Source organism: Camelus ferus, chromosome 6 (assembly GCF_009834535.1).
Source record: "Camelus ferus isolate YT-003-E chromosome 6, BCGSAC_Cfer_1.0, whole genome shotgun sequence".
Classification (NCBI taxonomy): Eukaryota; Metazoa; Chordata; class Mammalia; order Artiodactyla; family Camelidae; genus Camelus; species Camelus ferus.
This window is the reverse complement of record NC_045701.1, coordinates 16,601,769-16,622,411: the sequence shown is the minus strand read 5'-3', so window position 1 is coordinate 16,622,411 and position 20,643 is coordinate 16,601,769. Positions and strand designations below refer to the sequence as shown.

General features: G+C 42.1%; 1 protein-coding gene across 1 annotated transcript in view; it reads right to left on the bottom strand.

The window, feature by feature from the left end:
• Window positions 1-20,643, bottom strand: part of SHC4 (SHC adaptor protein 4) — a 108,794-nt gene that overhangs the window by 12,486 nt on the left and 75,665 nt on the right. The window contains exons 6-9 of the mRNA XM_006192322.3: window positions 20,059-20,110; window positions 10,377-10,500; window positions 8,576-8,747; window positions 6,814-6,874 (exon numbers count right to left, since the gene is read on the bottom strand). Coding sequence (XP_006192384.2) covers window positions 6,814-6,874; window positions 8,576-8,747; window positions 10,377-10,500; window positions 20,059-20,110 — 409 coding nt within the window. The remainder of the gene's footprint in view (window positions 1-6,813; window positions 6,875-8,575; window positions 8,748-10,376; window positions 10,501-20,058; window positions 20,111-20,643) is intronic.

The window sequence follows — 20,643 nt, the reverse complement described above, 5'->3', positions numbered from 1 at the left end:
GACAGGAAGGGAAAAGCCATGCCCATCTCACACAAGAACTGAATACCGACAGATCTGACTGTAAAAACAAAATCAGCGTCGGTCTTTGAGGGAAAGCACACTCTGGCTGGCCTCCCTGCCCACCCGCCTGCCCCGTCCCTCAGCTGACCTGCTGGTTCAACAGTAGACAGCAGATAAACTGGGAAGACCCAAAAGAGGAACAGCCAGGGGAGGCAGGGAGCTGACTGTCCAGCAAACAGCACACACCTGCAGGGCTCAGAGCGGCGGTCCAGGAACCGAGAAAACACACATGCCACGTGGAACTTGAATATCTACTATGTAAACTGCTTTTCAAAAACCTCATCACTTAATCTTAAATTATTAGGAGTGGAAGTCCATCTTCCCTCTGTTGCCAAGGTTTTGTTTTGCCAGACTCAGCCAGCAACTCCAGCTGCTGATGGTCATCATGTCATCTGACGGGAAGAACTCACCACCGCTCAGGTTACCACCTTCTTCCCCCGACCCTGCCCTCTCCCCTCCATTCCGTTCAATCCTTGTGGCCAAAATTATCTTTTTACGACTGAAAATCTGATCCTACTTCTCAGAGGTTTAAAAACCCTTTCACTGCCTCCCACTGCTCTTCCGATACAGCTCAAACTCTTCAATAAGCCCCAGGCCCTCTGCCAGTGCCCAGCTTCCCTTTCACCCCAGTCCTCCCCAGTCTCTGACCCGGCTCACATGGGCCTTCTCGCAGTGTAAGCGCCACCGTGAGGCCGTTTTCTCTGATTGACATGCCCTTCCCTCCCCTTCTCCATCTCCCTCATCTTGAGGTGTCAGTTTAAACACATTTTTCTCAAGAGAACCTTCCCTGACCTTCTCAGACTAGACTCTGTCTCTCTGCTTTCCTAGAAGTTTGCACTTCACCTTTGAAGCCCATATCACAAAAGTAATTCGTTCCACTATGTTATCATCTTTTTTAAACATCTGTTCTGCATCTAGACTGCATGTTCCGTGAAGTCAGGGATGCTGTCTGTCCGGTTCACAGCTGCAACCTCTGCCTCTAGCACCTGCCTGGCATATACTACAACATCAACAAACAGTGACGAAACGAAAGGATACCAGCACAATATTTCACTACCTGATGGCATGAAGTACTTTGTACCGTCCAACTGGTTCTGACCTGAGAATGCCAGGATAGAATGTTTTTGATTTTCTGTTTAAACACATACACGTATAGTCTTGGCAAGATCCCCGTGAGGCTGCACCCGAAGTAGCGACGTCGACATTCCCCTGTCTTACTATAAAACGACAGCAGTCCTTCCAGTCAATTAAACCCCTTCAATGTGGTCCAAAAGGGACCAGCTTTATACTGGATTTCACATCATGGCGAATAGTGCTACGATTCTTACGATGCAAGTATGGAAACCTAAAACACACCAAATAGGGGAAGCCGGGTCGGAAGACTACAGTCCTGCCTACTGCCTGCTCCTCCTTCACTCCTTGTCTGTCCAGTCCTTACCCGTCCCCTTGTCCCATGTCTGCTCTGTATGTGGGGTATCCTGAGGGAGCAGTGGGATTTCTACAGAGGGAGGGGCTAACAGGGCACCTTACCTCTCTGTTGCATTTTACAACACAGGACAGTTTCCGTTTGCTTCGTTAAGTGGATTCATGAACTGTATTATCCAATTTAAACTAAACTTACTTTCACAAATGGACAACTGGCTAAAAGACCACTGCCAAGAAATCAAGGACTGAAGATCACTCTTTTACTCAGTACAAGCTCCTCCTTAGCTATGTTATGAACTTATAAACAATAATGATCTGATTAGATCAAAACTTTGGCCTCCTGACAGTTAAAATTATCAAGACTGAAATGTGGATTTATGTCTATTTTGTTTATTAGTAAATGCTCTAAATGTATATTGAGCCTTGAGTTATTACCTAATGATAGTATTTAGCCATTGTAATTAGCGAGACATTTTTTGAAAATGTCTATTTATCATTAACTCTAACTTTGAAATTTTCTACTTTTGTGTGTGTCTTATAATACATGCATAATATATTAGTATCCTGCGGAGAATTCATGCATGATTGAATTCTTATTTATTTAGGAGTACCTTCCCATAAAAATTTAGTGAAAGTGGAATATGATGAAAAGTGTGTAAAAAACCAAAAACAGACTCATGGACATAGAAAACAAACTATGTTTACCAAAGGGGAAAGGATGGGGGAGGGATAAATTAGGAGTCTGGGATTAACAGATACATATTAGTTGCTATATAACAGATAAACAACAAGGATAGCATAGGGAAGTATATTCAATTTCTTGTAAATACAATGGAAATGAATCTGGAAAAAAAATATATGTATGTATGTGTGTATATGTATATGTATATGTATGTGTGTGTGTGTGTGTGTGTATATATATATCTGAATCACTTTGCTGTACGCCTGAAACCAACACTGTAAATCAACTACACTTCAATAAAAAACAAAAAAAAATTTTAAAGTGTTTGTAAGAGGTTTGCTTCTAAATTAACATGGACCTGGGTTCAGATCCCCCTGGTACCTCTTACTATTTGTGTGGCCTGAGGCAAATTACTTAACCTAAGTGTCAGTTTTCATATCTGTAAAATGGGGATGCCGAGCTTGAAACACGTTATGCGGATACAATGAGAGTGTGGGTGAGCCCCTCACTGAACTCGGTGCCTGCCTCGCTGCTCAGCTGTGTGCTTACTCACTGATGCTAGCACGCTGAGCATGGTGCTCATATCTTGCTGTAATATTCTTCCCGTCCCTTTCCTGAGCTGACTCCGATTTGTCCTGTAACATTCTGCACCTCAGGCTGGGCAAGGTGCCACTCCACAATAAACTGTAGGTCTCTATTTATTTCTCTGCCTTCCCACTGAGACCGCAAATTCCTTGAGTTCTGAGGAGAGATTAGAACCCATTTATCGTTAACTTCCACATCTTCAATGCCTGTTATAAAGCAGGTGCTCAAAAGAAAAATGTTTGTCAGGTGAATGAACAGATGACTGAATGTCTACCCAGTTTTCCTTTCTTAGCAACTGTGGCCCCACCATGTTGCGAAGACCCTGAGGCACCCTTTAGCACAGGGTGCTGACTCGTCTGTCCGCCCCCAGAGCACTGGCACGAGCCGACCACATCGAGTTTACCAGCCCACGGGGCTACACAAAAGCGTCAATGTCTAAACAGTGCCTCTTAAAAATGACCATTCCTTTTTTTCAAATGAGCCATTATATCTAAGTCATTATATCTAATGCTGTCTTCAATCCAAAAAATAAAATAAAAAATAAAAAAACCACAGAACTCACCCTGTGCCCAAATTAAAAATCTTTCTAGGGTAAAGTGTGTGGTTGATGGGAGCTTAACCACACATGCCAAGCAACATGCATTCCAAAAGTTCTCTGTGCCAAGTATTACTCTGAGAACCTATCCAACCTGCCGAAGAGAAGATTTGTGGCAGAAAATAAATACATACATGGTGTATGTACTATATGTACCAAAGTTTTTAAGTGTAAGCTCTTAGGGTTTGTGGGAAATTAACATCTTTTTTATTTAAAATATCAATATTTTCATTTTAACTTGAAGGTTGGGGAAACATTATTCTATTTTAATTATTTTTCTCCACAAGGGAATTTATTATTAAGGGCAGAACTCTTTTATACGTCTTGAAATAAATACAATTAACTCCAACAATGAGATGCCTACTGCAGTGTTTCTAATACACCAGAATTCAAGCTTTAAGTCAATATTTGAATCAACAAACTACTTCGAATAAAAAAGCCAAACCTTACTGAAAATATTTGTTTAGGTGTCCCTTAAATGCTTATGTATGAATCTCTGGGAAAAGCCATTAAAAACTGTCCATTTGTTATTCTGGCAACTTCTATTAGTTTGGTCACTGGTTATGAATTTCAGGTCACTTTTAAATACATGCCCAAGTAGTCATAGGCCCGCCCCAAGATAGGAACCCCTGATTTCTGGGTGTCTGTGGGTAAACAGACACTGAGTTAGAAAAGCCCTTCCAGCCTCAACAAGAGGGACTTCACTCGTTCGTCGTGGCCCCTGGCATGGGGGTTGAGTCTCCCATCCCTGCACAGTCTTAGTGGCTGAGGTCTGGGAAGATGCTTCCTAGCACTCTGGTTCCCACTGGAAGTTAGAACCTGCTTTTCTAAGAAAACAATGCTGTTAGCGCAGTGATCTTCAGGGGTTAGAGGATATCCAGTGGGAGGGTCTTTTCCGAACTACAAACAACATCTCTCACCTCCCTGAGATTCTGAAAGGTTCCCAGCTGTGAACTGCTACCTTAGGGTCACCGTGAGGGAAGGCAGTGTGCCAAGGCTCTGTTTGGGTCCCAGACTACCCCACAACCAGTGTAACGGAAGAACAGGTGCTTGCAATAGAATTTCCTATTGCTGTATTTGCCATCACAAAATATACATGCAAACTCCGGGACAGGAAACAAAAATGTCAGAATATGGTCACTAGTCTAGGAGACAGCCATCATGGCCAAAATTAACTCTATAGAAATAGGTTCCAGGCTCTAAATAAGTGTTTATTACAAAAGTCTGTTGAGTTTAGATCTGATAGTGTTCAGGGCATGTGGAAGCCAGGAAAGAATAAGGGGTTACATGGTATGTTGGTTTAAAGGAGAAATAACACCAAGATAAACAGAAACAGCAAATTGGATTCTAGGACAAGGTTACACTTACAAAAAGAATAATCTTGAATAAAGTTGAAATGGTACCTCCCTATCCACTAATTCCTTCATAATTGTATGCTTTGGCGGCACGGACGGGGAGGGGGAAGGCTACTTTAAAAACGTAAAATAAAAATCAAATCAAGGTGAGTGCTCCTGAGAAAAAAGGAAAAGGAAGGAAAGCATAGCCCTCCTTTCTGATGATAGTGTCATGATTTGGCACAGTCAGCATCATCCTAGGAATGCTGAGGATTTTCATGCAGTGAGTTCCCTTCAGGAGCTACGTGACTGCAGACAGGAGGGTGTGCCATGACGACTGTTTCGTGGACTGGAGGGAGATGAGCCGGAAGGAGTCGTATTTGGGCAAGGCTAACGGATTTGGAGTTCCACAGGACTCCGTCCTGGGTCCAAAACTATCTCTCTCTTCCCTGTTCTCTCTCCGTGCAATGACCAGGGAACTGGTCCCGGCACACTCAGGAATTCCAGCTCTCATTTATACTTTCTCCCTTCCCCCTTTCCCACCCTCCCTGCCCTCTCTGTGCTGGGAATTCTCCATAATTCCCACTCATCCTTCAGGTCTTGGTTTGGTTGCCACTTCCTTAGGGAGAACCTCTCCAGCCCCCCTAGATTAAGTTGGGTTTCCCTGTTATTTGTTCCCATAACATCTTGGGCTTTGAAATACTCATCACATTCGTAAGCATTGGTTTAAGGTATGTCTTTCTGGCTAAACTGCAAACTACATGAATGCCAATTGTATCTCCAGCCCTAGCACCCAGCCCAGTGCCTGCCCCACAGGAGGTCCTTATAATCACTGAGTGCCTTATTGGATAAGTGAAAATGCAGAATGAGATAAAACAGGAGCTGGAGATATTTCAAAGTGAGCTTCAGCATGGGCAGAAGGTGGATACGATACTACAAAGCGTGTGTGGTACGCTCCTGAAACTATATTCGAGGTTAGGAATTTCCAGGGGAAGGGGAAAAGAGGAAAGTAGGAAGGAACCGCAGCTCCTAGGGAACACAGTTTTTAAAAGACATTTACACTTGACATTAATTCAATTTGTTTTAGTCCTATTACTAAGAACTTGTTTGGGACTTCAAATACCTTTGAAGAATGGCATGGAATTTTAGTTTCTATCAAACAGAACCATGTTTTTAAAGAACTTATAATGCTGTCTTAGCTCACTACTTCTACTATTTTTGCAGGGTAGAGGAAGGTGGTAATCATAGCTGTAACCTCAGGTATCCCCATTGTATAAGAAATAATGAAATTAATGGATCACATTGACATAATCCCATAAGAAATATGAGAATATCCTTGGAAGTGAGAGACTACCTTCTAGGTGGCAAGTTGCTGCTAATTTAATTTAAGTTCCTAAGTGTGGTTATCAACTCCATCCTCCACTGCATTATTTATAAAGTCCAGTTACCTCCCCCTCTAAAGCGGCAAAAACTTTCCTTCCCAAAGAAATAAATACTTTCATTAACTTATAAGCATACAATGACTATCTAGCACTATAATATTTTTAGGAAAACTAATTTCCAATCTGATAGTTTATTCCCTACATTTGTGTTGTGGAAAAGTTGTCCCCAACATCAATTATCACGTGCAGTAATGAGACATGTAATGCCCTGGCAAGTATGGGGTACATGGACCTCTAATTGGGACGCTCACATTTCAGATTTGTTTTTGTTCCCTCTGCCAAGCAGAAATGAAGGTTTTCTCTTAATCCTAAAGGCTCTGACGAGCGTCAGTTTTCATATTAGCCTACTGTCCGATGTTCTTTGAAGTGGCGCTCCCTGGAGGTTTGAGGAGAGCAAACACCTTTCCAGCGAGAGGGCCTTCATGATGTCAGAGCAGTGAAAGAGACCTGAAAGCAGAACCGCAGGGTGGAAGGGCACACAGGGACAGGGAAGAACCACAGCTTCCCGACTGACACACACGGGGCATTCTGGGCTTCTCAGAAGGTGGGAGGCCTGCAGCAGAAGCACGACGTGTTTGGTTATATACCCTTGACTTCCCCACGAAGTACTTAAGAGCAAGGGCCCCACACGACCCCATAACTTAAAAGGAAAAAGGAGAGTGGCAGATGGAGAAGGGCGATTGTACCTACCCGTGGCCCTGCTTTGTTCTAAACAGTTCTCATATACACTGCTGCACTTGGAGTTTCCAGGCTGTACGAACAACAAATTGCAAAACATTAACAAACACAGAATAAGTTCAGAAGCTTTATTATTTTTTTCTTTAAAAAAAAGTCTTCATTTTTTCCCTTTAAAAAAGTATCTTTTTTCCCATGAACTTTAAAAACAAAATAATGTTCCCAGCAGAATTTAGTGGACAACTTCACTTTCTGACACAGGAAGTGCCTGACAGGTGAGAAAAGGAAACTGAGATTTTAGGTGGCGAGTACAGACGCCTTTCCTGGTGCGTTGCTTTGGCATTACAGAGAAAGGTCTGATTGGGGTGGGGGGTCGTAAATGTAAAGTCTGTATCCGAGAGTTACTGCTTCTGCTTGGGAGGTCACGTTGCAGGACTCAATCCAAGTCTCAACCAGAAAGTGTGATTTCCAGGACACTTGTACAAACACTGGCCATTGAGTAAACCACTATTTAACCATGAACAAGCAGATTGGAGCCCTACTCTACTGAGGTGTGTGCCAGGCTCACTTTTCATCCTTGAAAATCTCATGCTGTCAAAGGCGTCAATGATCCCTTATACACATAGCTCTCTTCAGTAACGGTATAGGAGTCACTGATGCCTTTGAGAAGGGCAATGTCTATCCTTCAGAAAGATTGATCTGGCAGTTTCATATATGAGGATTTAAAGGAATGAAATCAGAGACACGAAAGGGGCTTTCAGAATCATCCAGGCAAGTGGGGACCAGAACTGAGGAAGACGCAAGAGGAATGATAAAGGCTGGGTAGATTCAAGATATTTTCATGGTAGCATCCTAAGCCTTGAAGACTGAGTTGATATGAGGCCCAAATTGTGAGAAACAGAAAAGACTGAAGATCAGTGAAAGAGTAGGATTGCTATTAATAAACATGTGTAAATCAGTAAAGGAATCTGGCTTGGAGTCAAGCATAGAATGGTGAGTTTAATCTTGATATGAACTAGCAATGTAATGCTTGAGGCATTATGGCTGGAGAGGGAGGTAATGGCTGAGACTGAGAGGTTGGAGGAGTGTGCACAGAGGTGGCAGGCCTGAGGCGAGACCAGGGCCAAGGCCAGACCCCTCAGAAATGATTCCACGGAGGTGAGGCAGGGGCTCGACTTCACAGGGGAGGGATGCAAGAAAACAAGATATAAAAAGAAAAGATGCAACTTACTTTGAAACACATCAAAAATAAGATGGATTGATGGATGGCAGATAGCTACACAAGATGACAGAGCAAACAGAGTAAAAGTATAACTGTAGAACCTAGGTGGTGAGCATCTGAGTACTCACTATGTATTTCTTTCAACTTTTTTGTGACACAGAGGTTGAAGGACGGACAAGGGCACAGAGTTGGGAGGAGGGGGTGGGCTCAGGAGCTCAGTGGAAAGATTAGCCATGGAGACAGTAACTAAGGAAGAAAGTTAAGGAACACGTGGAAAGACCTGGAGATGGGAAAGGGTGAAGTTGAGGGTAACACGTTGGACAGTCCTAGTCTTCTCAGTGAAGTAAGATGTGAGGTCATCCCCTGAGGCCGAGGCTGGGGGATTAGGAGAACAAATTATTTAATACAGGCTCCGACAATGATTCACTCTCTGGCTCTGTAATGAGGAAGATGATACCTTCTCTAAACCAGCATTTGGAAATCCTCAAATTAAGCTCTCTGGTGATAAGGACAGAAGTGCATGGCTAGCTCCAATAGCAATAAAACATTACTTACCAAATAGCACAACTTTTCACACCGTATGGGACAGTAAGCCATTTGTTCTGTGGCTTGAACTTGGATCCGCACATCTGAAACACCACCAGCAGGTGGCTGCTTCCCTGGGATTTCATTGTAATACTCATGATCCCCTCTCTCCTCGGCATGGCCATCAACATGCACCTCCTCACTGTAAGGGAAAAAAGCATCCCCAAGACACTGTGTGGGAATTCAAATGCTGTAGGGGATGCAGAGGGAGCAAAACCATGTAAATCGTCCTGAAAAACTTCGCATTCGTGTTTTAAGTTTATAGCTGTGCTTAAGTGATGTCAAACATCTGGATGGAAGCAACCATATGGTTGAGTTGTTTAGCTTTCTGTAGACAATTAAAGTGGGGTCAGCCAACAAAAAGTGCCAGAGGTGATGCTTTTGTGTCTTTCCTCAGTGATAAAATATGTGTATGGGTGTGTATATCCATATACATACATAGATATGCATGTGTATTATGTATATGTATGTATGTGCATGTATATATATATAGATATATACACATATGTATCTACATATCTATACAAACTCCCTGAATGTAAGGTGTTTTGTCAATAGGATAAAAATACAAAGCTTTCCTGGGTGTCTCCAGAATGCTTTCACTGTATCATTTCGGAAATGCTTTGCTTAAAGAAAATTTAGATATTGGACAGAGGGCCTGGTCCAGTTTATTAAGCTAAGATGAAAATAACACAAGAGCTATGGCCAGCTATCTTGTCTGCACAAATCTGGAGTATATGAGATTCATAAAGAAATATCAGAACCATATGTGGCAAGTGGGTAGATTTACGTAAACATGCATTGTTTTAAAATTTGAAACAGGGCAAAAAAAAAAAAAAAGGATTTTTTTCTTCCAAATCGGAATTAGTAAAAGTTGCTTATGACAAAGAATAAATCAAGTCCATTTGGACTGAGCTGATTCCACTGACAACCCACACAGTTTTGTTGGGTTCATTACATGTCAACAAAATGACAGCACTCAGACGTAAGTGCTACCCTAGGGAAAATCCAACACCAGGGCCTGCCGCGAGCCCCTCTCCTCCGCTACCCTAGACCACCTCCTAGAGGGAGATCTCCAGACCCAGTGTTGGCCGAGACACAAAATGACAAAGTAGGGGGTTCCAGAAATGCACTTAAAAGTGCCTGAGAGTTTTGCTTCTTGGGTGTGAAATCTACTAGCCGGGGGCCTCACTGCATTCCACTCGTGGTGGATTCTGACAGGCCTGAAAGGGCTCAGCTTTCCTGGTGGACTTTCTGTGCCTCAGACAGAACCGCCAGATCCCCGGGGCACGTCGTGTTCTGCCTCTGGCATAGCTTAGCTGGAGCTGATCTAGTTGCACTGCACACCAGCAAACCAACAGGAATTCTTGCTCCAGCCATTGTGTTCTTATTATTCTGCTCGTCTTCCTTAATTTTTTAAAACGGATAACGCAAGGGATCTGGGGTTGAAACAAATCTGAGAAATGTGTTGATGCTTATTATTTTATGATACTGCCTGATTCACTCATAGTTCTGTATACCATCAGAGAAACAGGGTCAGTCCCTTCCCACTGTTAGTGTTTCCTTTAATTCTGCTACAGAGCAAGGGGGAATATCTGGACAAATATGAATGGAGGGAAAAAACAGAAAATGTCACTATTAGTTTGGACTGAAACTGTACCTGTTTGTAAGAAAAACACTACTGATTTCCTTGCTTAATTCAAAATGCTATGTTAACTTTAAAACCAAACGAAATACAGTAAGTCAAATAATTATAGAACTCCTGGCTGACCTTTCACAAGACGTATTCAAAGAAGGATTTTTCAAATACTGTTTGAACCGGAGTTCGAAGGCCTGCCCTATGGTACTTATGACGTCTTGGGCCGTTCCACTGCGGCACTCCAATATGTGGCAGGCTGCAAGAGGACACACAAAACAATTACCATCGACTGTCAGTAAGAGAAGGTTATATAAAGTCAAAACACCTGCAGAACAGGAACTGGGAACTGAATAAAAGGAAGCAGGTTTACAAGCTCTCTTCAGCTCTGAAATGGCATAAAGAATACTTCGTATTTCACATGCATCAAACAGAAGAAACATTCATATTTTACAACCAAGTATCTCAAAACATTTACAATTTTTTGCCTTAAGGTAGATATCTGGGGCCCACATTTTAATAAAGGCAGACTGAGCTTGACTAATCATGTAACTCTGATTCAGTGCTAGATCTAGAATTCCACACAGAAGATGCTTAGAGCAGCAACCTGGCGGGAAGATGAGGGGTGTTTGTTTTGTTTTGTTTTGTTTTGTTTTAATTTACTTACTTTTTATTGAAGTACAGTCAATTACAGTGTCTCAATTTCTGGTGTACAGCACAATGTCCCAAGCATGCATACACATACATATATTCTTTTTCATATTTTTGGGGGGAAGATGAGTAGTCTTGCTTTCATATGGCGTGCCACAGACGACTGAAAAAAAGGTGACTTTCTAAGCTCCCCCCCACAGAATGGGGGATGAGCTACTGGTGGAGATAGGGGCTTTACAACACTCCCTCCGCTAGCCGTCCCTTTGCCCTGTCTTTGAAATCCTACCAAAGAACTATCTCCAATAAGCATCAAAATAAAGATTTCATGAAGATGACATTACCAGAAGATGTTCAAAATTTTTACGAGACGCTTTCTTTGAGAAACAGTTACTGGAAAGGACTAATTTTCCTGAGCAAATTCAAGAAGCAAATTTTGGAGGGGGCTGCTGACAGACTCTCACAAACAAATTAGCAAGTCCACCGCTGCCGCTACGTAAAAACAGGAGCTTGTGTTTGGGGACCATAAATTAACCTCCCCACCATGAGGAATATCAGCCTTGCCTTGATTAGAGTATGGTGTTGTGCTTAGGGCCTTACCATACAAAGATTTAACTGAATTTGCAGTTTCATAAGGATGGCATAGAAAGGATCGTAAGGATGGCTTAAAGTGAGAGGCAATAAGCCCCATGAGAAAATTTTTAACAACAAATTGGTTTGTCTAGAATTGAGGGGTGAGGAAAAGCTTGATAATGGTTAAGCATATACAAGAATGTTGTAAAAACCTGTCAGCTATTCTCTGAGAACAGGAAAGGCTTAAATGAGAGCACAGGGAATCAGACACCCGGGAAGGTATGAAGCTGTGGGACTAACACGGGAATATATTACTAAAAGGGACACCCGAGGAGAGGAGAGAGCCCCCCGTCTTGATGGAATGATTTAACTGTGTTGACTTGGAAGCATGATTTTAGGCTTTGCATTATCTTGGAAAGGATTTTGTATTTATTTAAAGTAAAAGGCAATCCATTCACATCTAATGGAATTTGCAGAGCCTCTCACAGTAGATGACAGTAGAACATGCAACGGTGTTTCCTAGCTTCATGCGGATAATCATCTCAAGGAATGTCAGATAATTCTCATTTCAGAATTAGCTGAACATTTACTTAAAGGATTTATGTCTCTGAACTTCCAGAAGGGATATTTGTGTATATGGGGTGGGGTGGTATTACTAAATCAAACAACGTTAAGGTGCCAAACCTCCAAAAGTTATTTAACTTTTCTTTTTTAAAAATAATTTTGGGGGGGGTCAATTAGGTTTATGTATTACTTACTTATGTATTTGAAATGGAGGTGGGGGGGATTGAACCTTGTGAATGCTAAGTACACACTCTACCCCTGAGCTATAACCTACCCCCTACCATTGCTTATAAGGTTGTCCCTTTAAAGAAACAACTTGGATCCTGAAACAGACTTAGGAGCTAATTACAGTTTTGAAAACTCAATTAAGAAAATTTGTAACCGAAGGGAAAATGTTTGGGCTGTCTTTTATTTTATCTTATTTTTTTGAATTTTTTTTTTTGAGGGAGGTAATTAGGTTTAATTATTTACTTACTTGATGGAGGTACTGGAAATTGAACCCAGGACCTCATGCACGCTAAGCATGCACTTTACCAATTGAGCTATACCCTCCCCCCAAGATATTTTATTTATTTATTATTATATTATTTATTTTTATTTTGGCAGGGGAGCTAATCAGGTTTATTAATTTTTTGTAGGGGAGGTACTGGGGTTTGAACCCAGGAGTTGAGCTATACCTTCCCACCTGGGCTGTCTTTAGACTGCCATTATATATTGCCCCTTCTTTTTCTCTACACAAGCTTCACATAGTGACCAATGCATAGAAGGTGTTTTTTAAATATGTGTTGAAGGAATAAATACTGATTTCTCTGAATCACACCAAAAACCCTACTGTGAGAAACTGTCTTCACTTTTACTGAAATGAGACCCATAGGGAGCCCCCATCATGGGCAGGTTCTCACAATCAAGGAGCAGTACACATGATTGCTTGGGTCATTCGTGGCAATGGTCTCCTCCTTCCTGGTCAGGCCTCATATCCTTAAATCTTCAAAGTGCCCTTAGAAATGCATCGCCCAGTTGGCTCAAAAGAAGTTGTGTTATATTGTGATAAGAAAAGGTAATTCACTTGATATCTTTTCTTTCATCTCATAAATTCCTGGTCCAATTAAAAATCAAGACTGGAAATCGCATCAAAATGGAAATAATTTTTGAAATTTTGTTTCTCTTAGGATCAAGAAGATGTCTGGAGATAAAGATGGAAAACATAATGAGAGAGGCAGGAAATTCAAGCATAAATAAATAGATAAGTAAAAAAAAATAGATAGGTAGATAAAGAAAGAAAAACTGAAATGTCCCTCCCATGAGAAGGATGAGAGAACAAGGATGTTTGAAAGAACTCTATGCAGAGATTCAGATCCAAGTTCAAGTTCCAATTATGCCATGATCTATGTGAATAAGTTATTCTATAGCAAGGTCCTCACCTGCCAAGGCACTGAATGATCTTTGAAGTCCCTTCCTGCTTTATAGAAATCCTAGCCTCCCTCTGTTGCAGTAGTTTAAGGAATAAGGTAAAGCACGCGGGCACACAGGAATGAATGAATCAACCAAAGCCACCAACTGTCCTCTCCCACTTCTCATGTGCTTCTAAAATGTCTTAATTTTTCTCAACTTTTCTGATTCTGACACTTGAGGTCCTGGTCCTGTACCTGGGCTGATGTTACCAACATAATTTTCCACTTTGCCTTAGGTAACCTTGTTACTTGTCTAAGCTTAAACAGAAAGAAAAAGAGAAAATAGTGGTGCCTGTCTCCACCAAAGAAACAACTGGACAAAAAGCCTGACCTGGGCAGGCGCTCCGCTCCGCGCAGCCTCGCCACCTGCAGGGGACGCACGTGTGGATGGTGCTCTTGCTGCTGTCACGTGTTGGTCTGTGAAAATGCTCTTTGTTCTTTTTTAGACTGCTCATGAGCTAGATGAAGAATGAGCTTTGAATCACATACAAATATGCCCATTTCCCCAGTGCTAGACCCACCTCCAAAAGCTCAGATAAGTACCAGCTTGGCCAAGAACTGCCCAATCTTTAGCTAATGGTAAGGAAGAAAGACAAGTTTATAAAAGTCCCAATGACCAGAAAAGAATTTGACTTTCCAGTGATGTGATAATTTTGCATGGAGGCCTGAGCTTTGATCTCCATGTCTGGAATCAGACACAGACCTAGGTCCTTTTCATCCTGCCTTGTAACTAGACAGACCCACAGTTCTACTCTGGGTATGGGGTGCTTTATGAAGTAAGATTTAGAAGAATCTCAGATTCATATTCTCTGTCTTTTTCATTTGGTTTCCTAATTGGATAGTTATGGGCAAGAGGCTGAGAACAATTCTTAGAGAATAACAGGCCCTTCTTTACTATTTTATATTTATTTTAAATAGGTCCGTTGTTGTTGCTGTTGGCTTGTTTTTGTTTCTGTTTTTTGCTTTTATTAGAAAAGCAGAAATTCAAAAGTGCAGCTTCTCAGGTGAACCACCAGATGGAGCTGTGGGACTAAAAGTCTAGCACCCCTCATGAAGAAACCAGTGGGAAGAAGCTAGCCAGCAGTCCGACACCAGGACGAATGCAAGTATTTTATCACCACAAAGATAAATATACATAATTAGGTTGATTTAAATTGGTTTTACAGGTGGTGTTTGTTTTACTTTCTTCGGTGACTCAGGACCATGGCCTTCCTATGTCAGGTAGTCCAGGTAAACCAGGGTCAGACAGAATATTTAAACCTTCCTGTACTAGACACATTTGCGTAAGAGGTGAAGAGATTTCCCCATTGACAGCAATTACAGGGGCCGGCTGTATTAGTCACTAAGTAGACTCAACACATTCTTACTAGAACTCACCTTGTCTACAGAAAAGGCCTTTTATGAAATGAGTTCACTAAAGGGTCCTAGCTGAGATGGAAAAGTGTCAGCTTCCCTGACTTGAATGCATTAATGCTAAAAAAGTGAATCAAGCAAACAGTGGGAACATTTAGGATTATTAGCATGAAACCTAGGCTCTCTGCCTCTCAGCCAGGCTCCCCTTGTCCCTGAGGTCTGGCCCCTGCCTTTACCCAGCCTGTCAACTGCTGGGCTCAGTGGCATTTTTCATCATCTTTCCCCTTAATTCCCTTTCAGTCTGAGACACTCCCAGCTGTCTTCTCCCAGAGAAACTTGCTCTTCCTCCGTCTTCACTAATACTTATCTCTTGGTTTTGCCCCACTCCCTGAGAACCTCAGCCCTCTTCTTCCTGGGTTCTTCCTTCAGTGATCTTGCTCACCCTTAGGACTAAGAGCTGCCGTTTCCCCAGTCCTGCACCTGAAGGCCTGGGGTCTCTCCCACCCCTCCACCCACCTCCGGGCTTCTCCTCCACTGAACATTTTCCCCTGCATGAACCCAACTCACTAGGTGATTTTCTAGCATTGTCTCTGGTTTCACTATTTTCTGGTATTTATTCAAGGATTCTGAACATTCTTTTCCTTTCACAAAGGTAATAAATATTCATTATCAGAATTTTAGAAAATAAAAAAAAACTCCAAGAAGAAATACAAATTACATAAGTCTCACTGTCCAGGAGTAACTACACACTACTAATATTTTGGCATGTATCTTTCCAATCTTTTTACCAAAAAATTACCTGGGATCATACTATGCACATTGTTTCATAATCTGCTTTTTGCACTTAATAATATTGTGAATATTTTCCCCATGTCATTATTTATTCTGTAACACTAGCTTTAATTGTTGCATCGAGGGGGAGGGTATATCTCAAGAGTAGAGTGTGTGCTTAGCATGCATGAGGTCTGGGTTCAATCCCCAGCACCTCCATTAAAAAACAAACAAACAAACAAACACAATCACCCCCCCCCAAAAAAAAGCTTAAAAAATTAAATTGCATCAGAGTACATTCATTGGATTCATTTAAATAATTTGCTATTTATGAATATTGAATTTCTTTTTCCTGTTATATAAATAACATGACAGTGATCTTTATTGCTTTAATCTTCGTGCATGGCTTACTCCCTTAGAAGTTGCATTGCTGGTTGACAAGTATTTACATTTTTTAAAGTTTTGATGCAAACTGTCAAATTGCTCTCCATTTGGACCTACACCCCTACCAGCAATGTTAAGAGTTACTATTACTCTAAATCACACTTTAACTTTGATCAGTGTTTGAAACTGAAAGACAAAATATGATACCTAATCATAATTTGTGTTTCTTTGATTGCTAGTAAGGTTAAACTTTTTTTTTTTTTTAAACATTTCTTGGTGCCTTGTTAAGTGTGTACTCCAGGCCTGGAGTTGGTCCAGGTGCTTACTGGCTGGGTGAGCTTAGTAAAACCATCTTGTCTCAACTCCAGAGTTTCCTCTTATAAAAGAGAAGTAATACCTTACCTCACAGAATTTTTGTGAGGATGAAGTAAGACAGTGAAGACTATGTACGCCTGACACTGCCTGGCATGTGAAGAGCACACAATAAATGATAACGTTTTTGTCTATTTCTCTGTCGGGTTGTTTGTCTTTTTTCCTATTTGCAGAAATCCCTGTTTCCTTAGTGGCACACCACGCCACATCACTCAGGATAATAACAATAACAACAAGAGCAACAACAATAATAATAGCTGTCATTTATTGCATACTTACTATGAACCAGGCATAGAGATATTTGCATTGCATACAATAGCTCATTAAATCCTCAGGATCATCTGCTCTCGATTTCTTTATCAACTCTCGTATCTAAATAGCTCCCAAGTACTGTTAGTTCACAATTTTGTCCAAACTGTCCCTTCTTTCCCCAGTGCAGTTTAGAACATCTCTACCCCTGCTCAGGACCAATGAGATGCCCTCCAAACTGGACTCTGCAATTCCAGACTGCTTTCCTGCCCACCAGTATCACTTACACAGATATAACGGTCAGAAAAATTCTCATTTTATAATTTCAGTAGAATGGCAGAAGCCAGAATAATTTTTAGAAAGCTCAAAATCTTCTATAGCTTCCAGTGACCTTTTGGCTGGCATTCAAAGCCTCTGTCATCCATTTCTGCCCTGTCTGCTCAGCCGTGGTTTCCCTACTTCTACTCTCTGCTTTCTCTGCAACCCCACTCTTGCACACACCATCCAAACCCACAGCCCAAAGCTCCCACTGCACAGCTCTTCTGCCTGGGCCTTTATTCACTTATTCTCCAGCCCCTTGCTAGGGTCCAGGCACGGTTCTCTGTGCTCCCCGCCTTCTCCTGCACATCCTCACATCCTACAGGGTTATGTTTCTCTTGCCTATGCAAGCCAGGAAATACTTTTCTTCTATAAAAATTAGCTCAGTTCTTTGTATATTAGGATGTAATTAATAAATGTTTCTGGGCTCGAGAGCTGCGTCTGTACCTCTGTGCAGAAATTAAAGTCCAGAGGCTCAGATGAGGGGGGAGGATTTGACACAAGAGGGGTGGGCAAGCAGTGGATATGTTGTGAACATAGTGGCTTCTCATAGAGGTTTCCATAACCAAGGTAAACAAGAGAAGGGGTGAGCGGACAAGAAAGGAGCAGCAAGTGATGAGAAGACACTATATTTTTTGCCCAAGAAAATCACCCTCTGTTTCTAAGTCCTGCTTCCCCAAAGGAGAAAGAAAGATGAGAAGGGAGGAAAGGAAATGATGCTTCCCCTGTATCACCTGTTAGTGCTCCCAACGACGACAGCAAGTAGATGTTACTACTCCCACTGAAAGAAACTGAGATTCGGGATGTGAAACAACTTGGCTGAGGTCCTTGGGGAGATGCTGGGAGAATTATGATTCCCACCCTGTCTGTCTGACTCCAGCATCTTTCTTATTTCCTATACACAGGTTGGGGACTAATGAAAGAAAAAGCTGAAACTTCTATTTGAACTGTTTCTGAGTCCCTTTCTTCTCAACTCTCAAACCCCATCCATGAACTCAGTTAACAGTTCCCATAAATGCCTTTGCAGAGTCCCCATGCCAGGATCCCTGGAGGTCCCCTTCACACAGTTCAGCTTGGATGAAATACTCAGGCATCAGAACAGGAGATTTCAAAGAGAATGAGCGGCATCGTAATTTTCTCTGCCTCTCTTATTTCCCTTAAGCAGGCGGGGAGATTTGCAACCATGTGGATCCCACTCAGCCATGACCCTCAGCGGCCAGCATTCATCTTTGAACTCCTCCCACCGTTTCCTGAAGAGCACTGTCATGCCTGAGATATTCAGTGACTGATGGCAAAGTCACTAAACATTTAGATTTCCTGATCTATTTGTTCTTCCTTTCACCCCGTCCTTTTCAAGTTGAGAGAAAGGGCTTTGCTGTTCAGAGGCCTTCCCCAAATAACACATGCTTCTTCTTTAGGGAAGCGACGGCTTGATTCAAAGAGGTTGCTCTTTTCTGGTATCCTTTGTTGTGTTCCGTTCCTACTCCCCCGTTCTCCCTTCACTAGTTCCTGTCTCTCTTACCCACTCTTTGGCCAGTGTCCATTCTTCCTTACAGACTTTCAAGTGTGTCTATTTTAATAGAGTATTGCACAGTATTCATCACCTGTTCCTTCTTCTCATTGCATCCAGCCATGTACTCTTGGCAAGCATTTACTGAGCATTTACTGAACATCTACTATGTGCCAGGTTCTGTGCCAGCAGCTGGTCCTCATAATTTCATTTCTTACAATCACAAGAGCTTCCAAATGGATCTTCCCACCTTAAATTTCTCCTTGAATCCATCTACAGCATCCTGCCGCCAAATCAACCTTCCTAAATCTCTGCTTGGTAAACAGCCTTCTCCACCTGTCAGCCCACAGGATTAAGTCCTTACTTAGTAGCTCTCCCCTGTCTGCCCTCTGGATGCCTTTCTGACTTTTCCCCCTCCATACACAATCTGCATTCTAGTAAGTGTGCTCTATACATCCGCTCCTCAGTGTGCCGTGTGCCTTTCCACCTCTGGGTCTTAGAGCTCCTTGAATTTCCAAATTCCACTCCATGTGTGCTTAATAAGTGTTTGTAGGGGCAAACCCACACCCCCCTGGGGTGACAGAGGATGCTGCCCGAGCAGGAGGCTCTAGTTAAAGGGGAGAAGCAGCCCAACACTCGTCCCTAAGAGGAGTCTGAATGTCCCGGAGTTCGGGCTGAGAAGCAACACTACAGTCATGTCTGTCCATAGAGGTCCAGTGACCTGAGGAACTTCAGGCCCCTGATCCGAAGCGTGGCTGGGAGAGGAGTTCCCTAGGCAGCCTTGCTAAATCCCGGGATGAGACAACTAAGCAGCTCACCCCTCTACTCGCTCTGCCATTCAACAAAAAAGGTTACTGAGCATCGGCCGTGTGCAACTGTAATGAGTGCTTGGGAAACAACAGGGAATAAGACACACAGGTTATCTTGTCCTCTTGGAGCTTTTCATAGAAAGGACAGACACTAAATGTATCAACAAGTGAGTAAATAAAATAACCAAAATGTGGGGTAAGTGTCAATAGAAGAGAAATAGTGTTATGACCCGGGAGGGTGGGATAGACTACTGGAGACAGGAGGTGCTGTCAGTCAAAGAAGGTCTCTTTGAAGAAGAGACATTTAAACTGAGAGAAAGCCACTCAAAGAGACATGCCAGGCCTTTGAACTGCAAGTGCATGGCTCAACACACACACACACACACACACACACACACACACACACACACACACACACCACACGCACGTGGACATACCTGCCAAGGGCACTGCAGGCCAATGACCTCATTGACTTGGGTCTTAACGTGTGATTCATTTGTCCCCTGGGGAGGTGGCAGCCAGCCCTGTCTATCATAACCAAAACAGTTTCTTTTTCATTTACACAAATTGATAAGAAACCTTTGGGTGTATGGGTCTCTCAAATGACTGGGATTTAAATTCCACCTATGTATTTTTTCTACTTTGCCCTGCTAGCAGGGCTCTTTATTTCAAACTCAAATTTTCATAGTATATCTAGACCCCAACGTAGCACTCCAGGGATCCCCGTCACTTTCTATACTGAAAATAATTGCTTGTTACTTTTTGAAGTTGCAATATACCAGCTCTTAAGAAAATCTAGAAGTTGCTTTCCATACCTCGTTGGTTAACTGGATCTTTAGCTACGTAGGCAACAAAGTCTGTGGTATCCTGTAAAAAAGGAAAAATGATTGCATTTAAAATGAATGGATTGTACTGTTGAAAGATAAGAGCACATTTAGGATATGACACTCAGACTTATACTAATGTTTCTGTTTAAAAAAAAAAGGAAAGCATCCTAGTAGGGAACATAAACAGATATACATCATATATATATATATTTAGCAACTGTGGAGTCCACATTCTCTGCCCCTTGGGGAGAGGTTTGAAGATTAAAAATTTGGAGGCAGACTATGTCACTAAGAATATAAGACAATGCAGGTGTCAGGGGAGGGTACAGCTCAAGTGGTAGAGTATTCGCTTAGCATGCATGAGGTCCTGGGTTCAATCCCCAGTACCTCCTCTAAAAATAAATAAGTAAACCTAATTACTTTTCCCTCCCCCTACAAAATAAATTAATAAACATACTTTTTAAAAGAAGAGAGAATGCAGGTAGGGGATATGTTAGGACAAATATTCTTTAAAAACGATTAGGGACTGACTGTAACTCTCTTCTGTGCTGAAAGATGAAATACCAGTGTTGC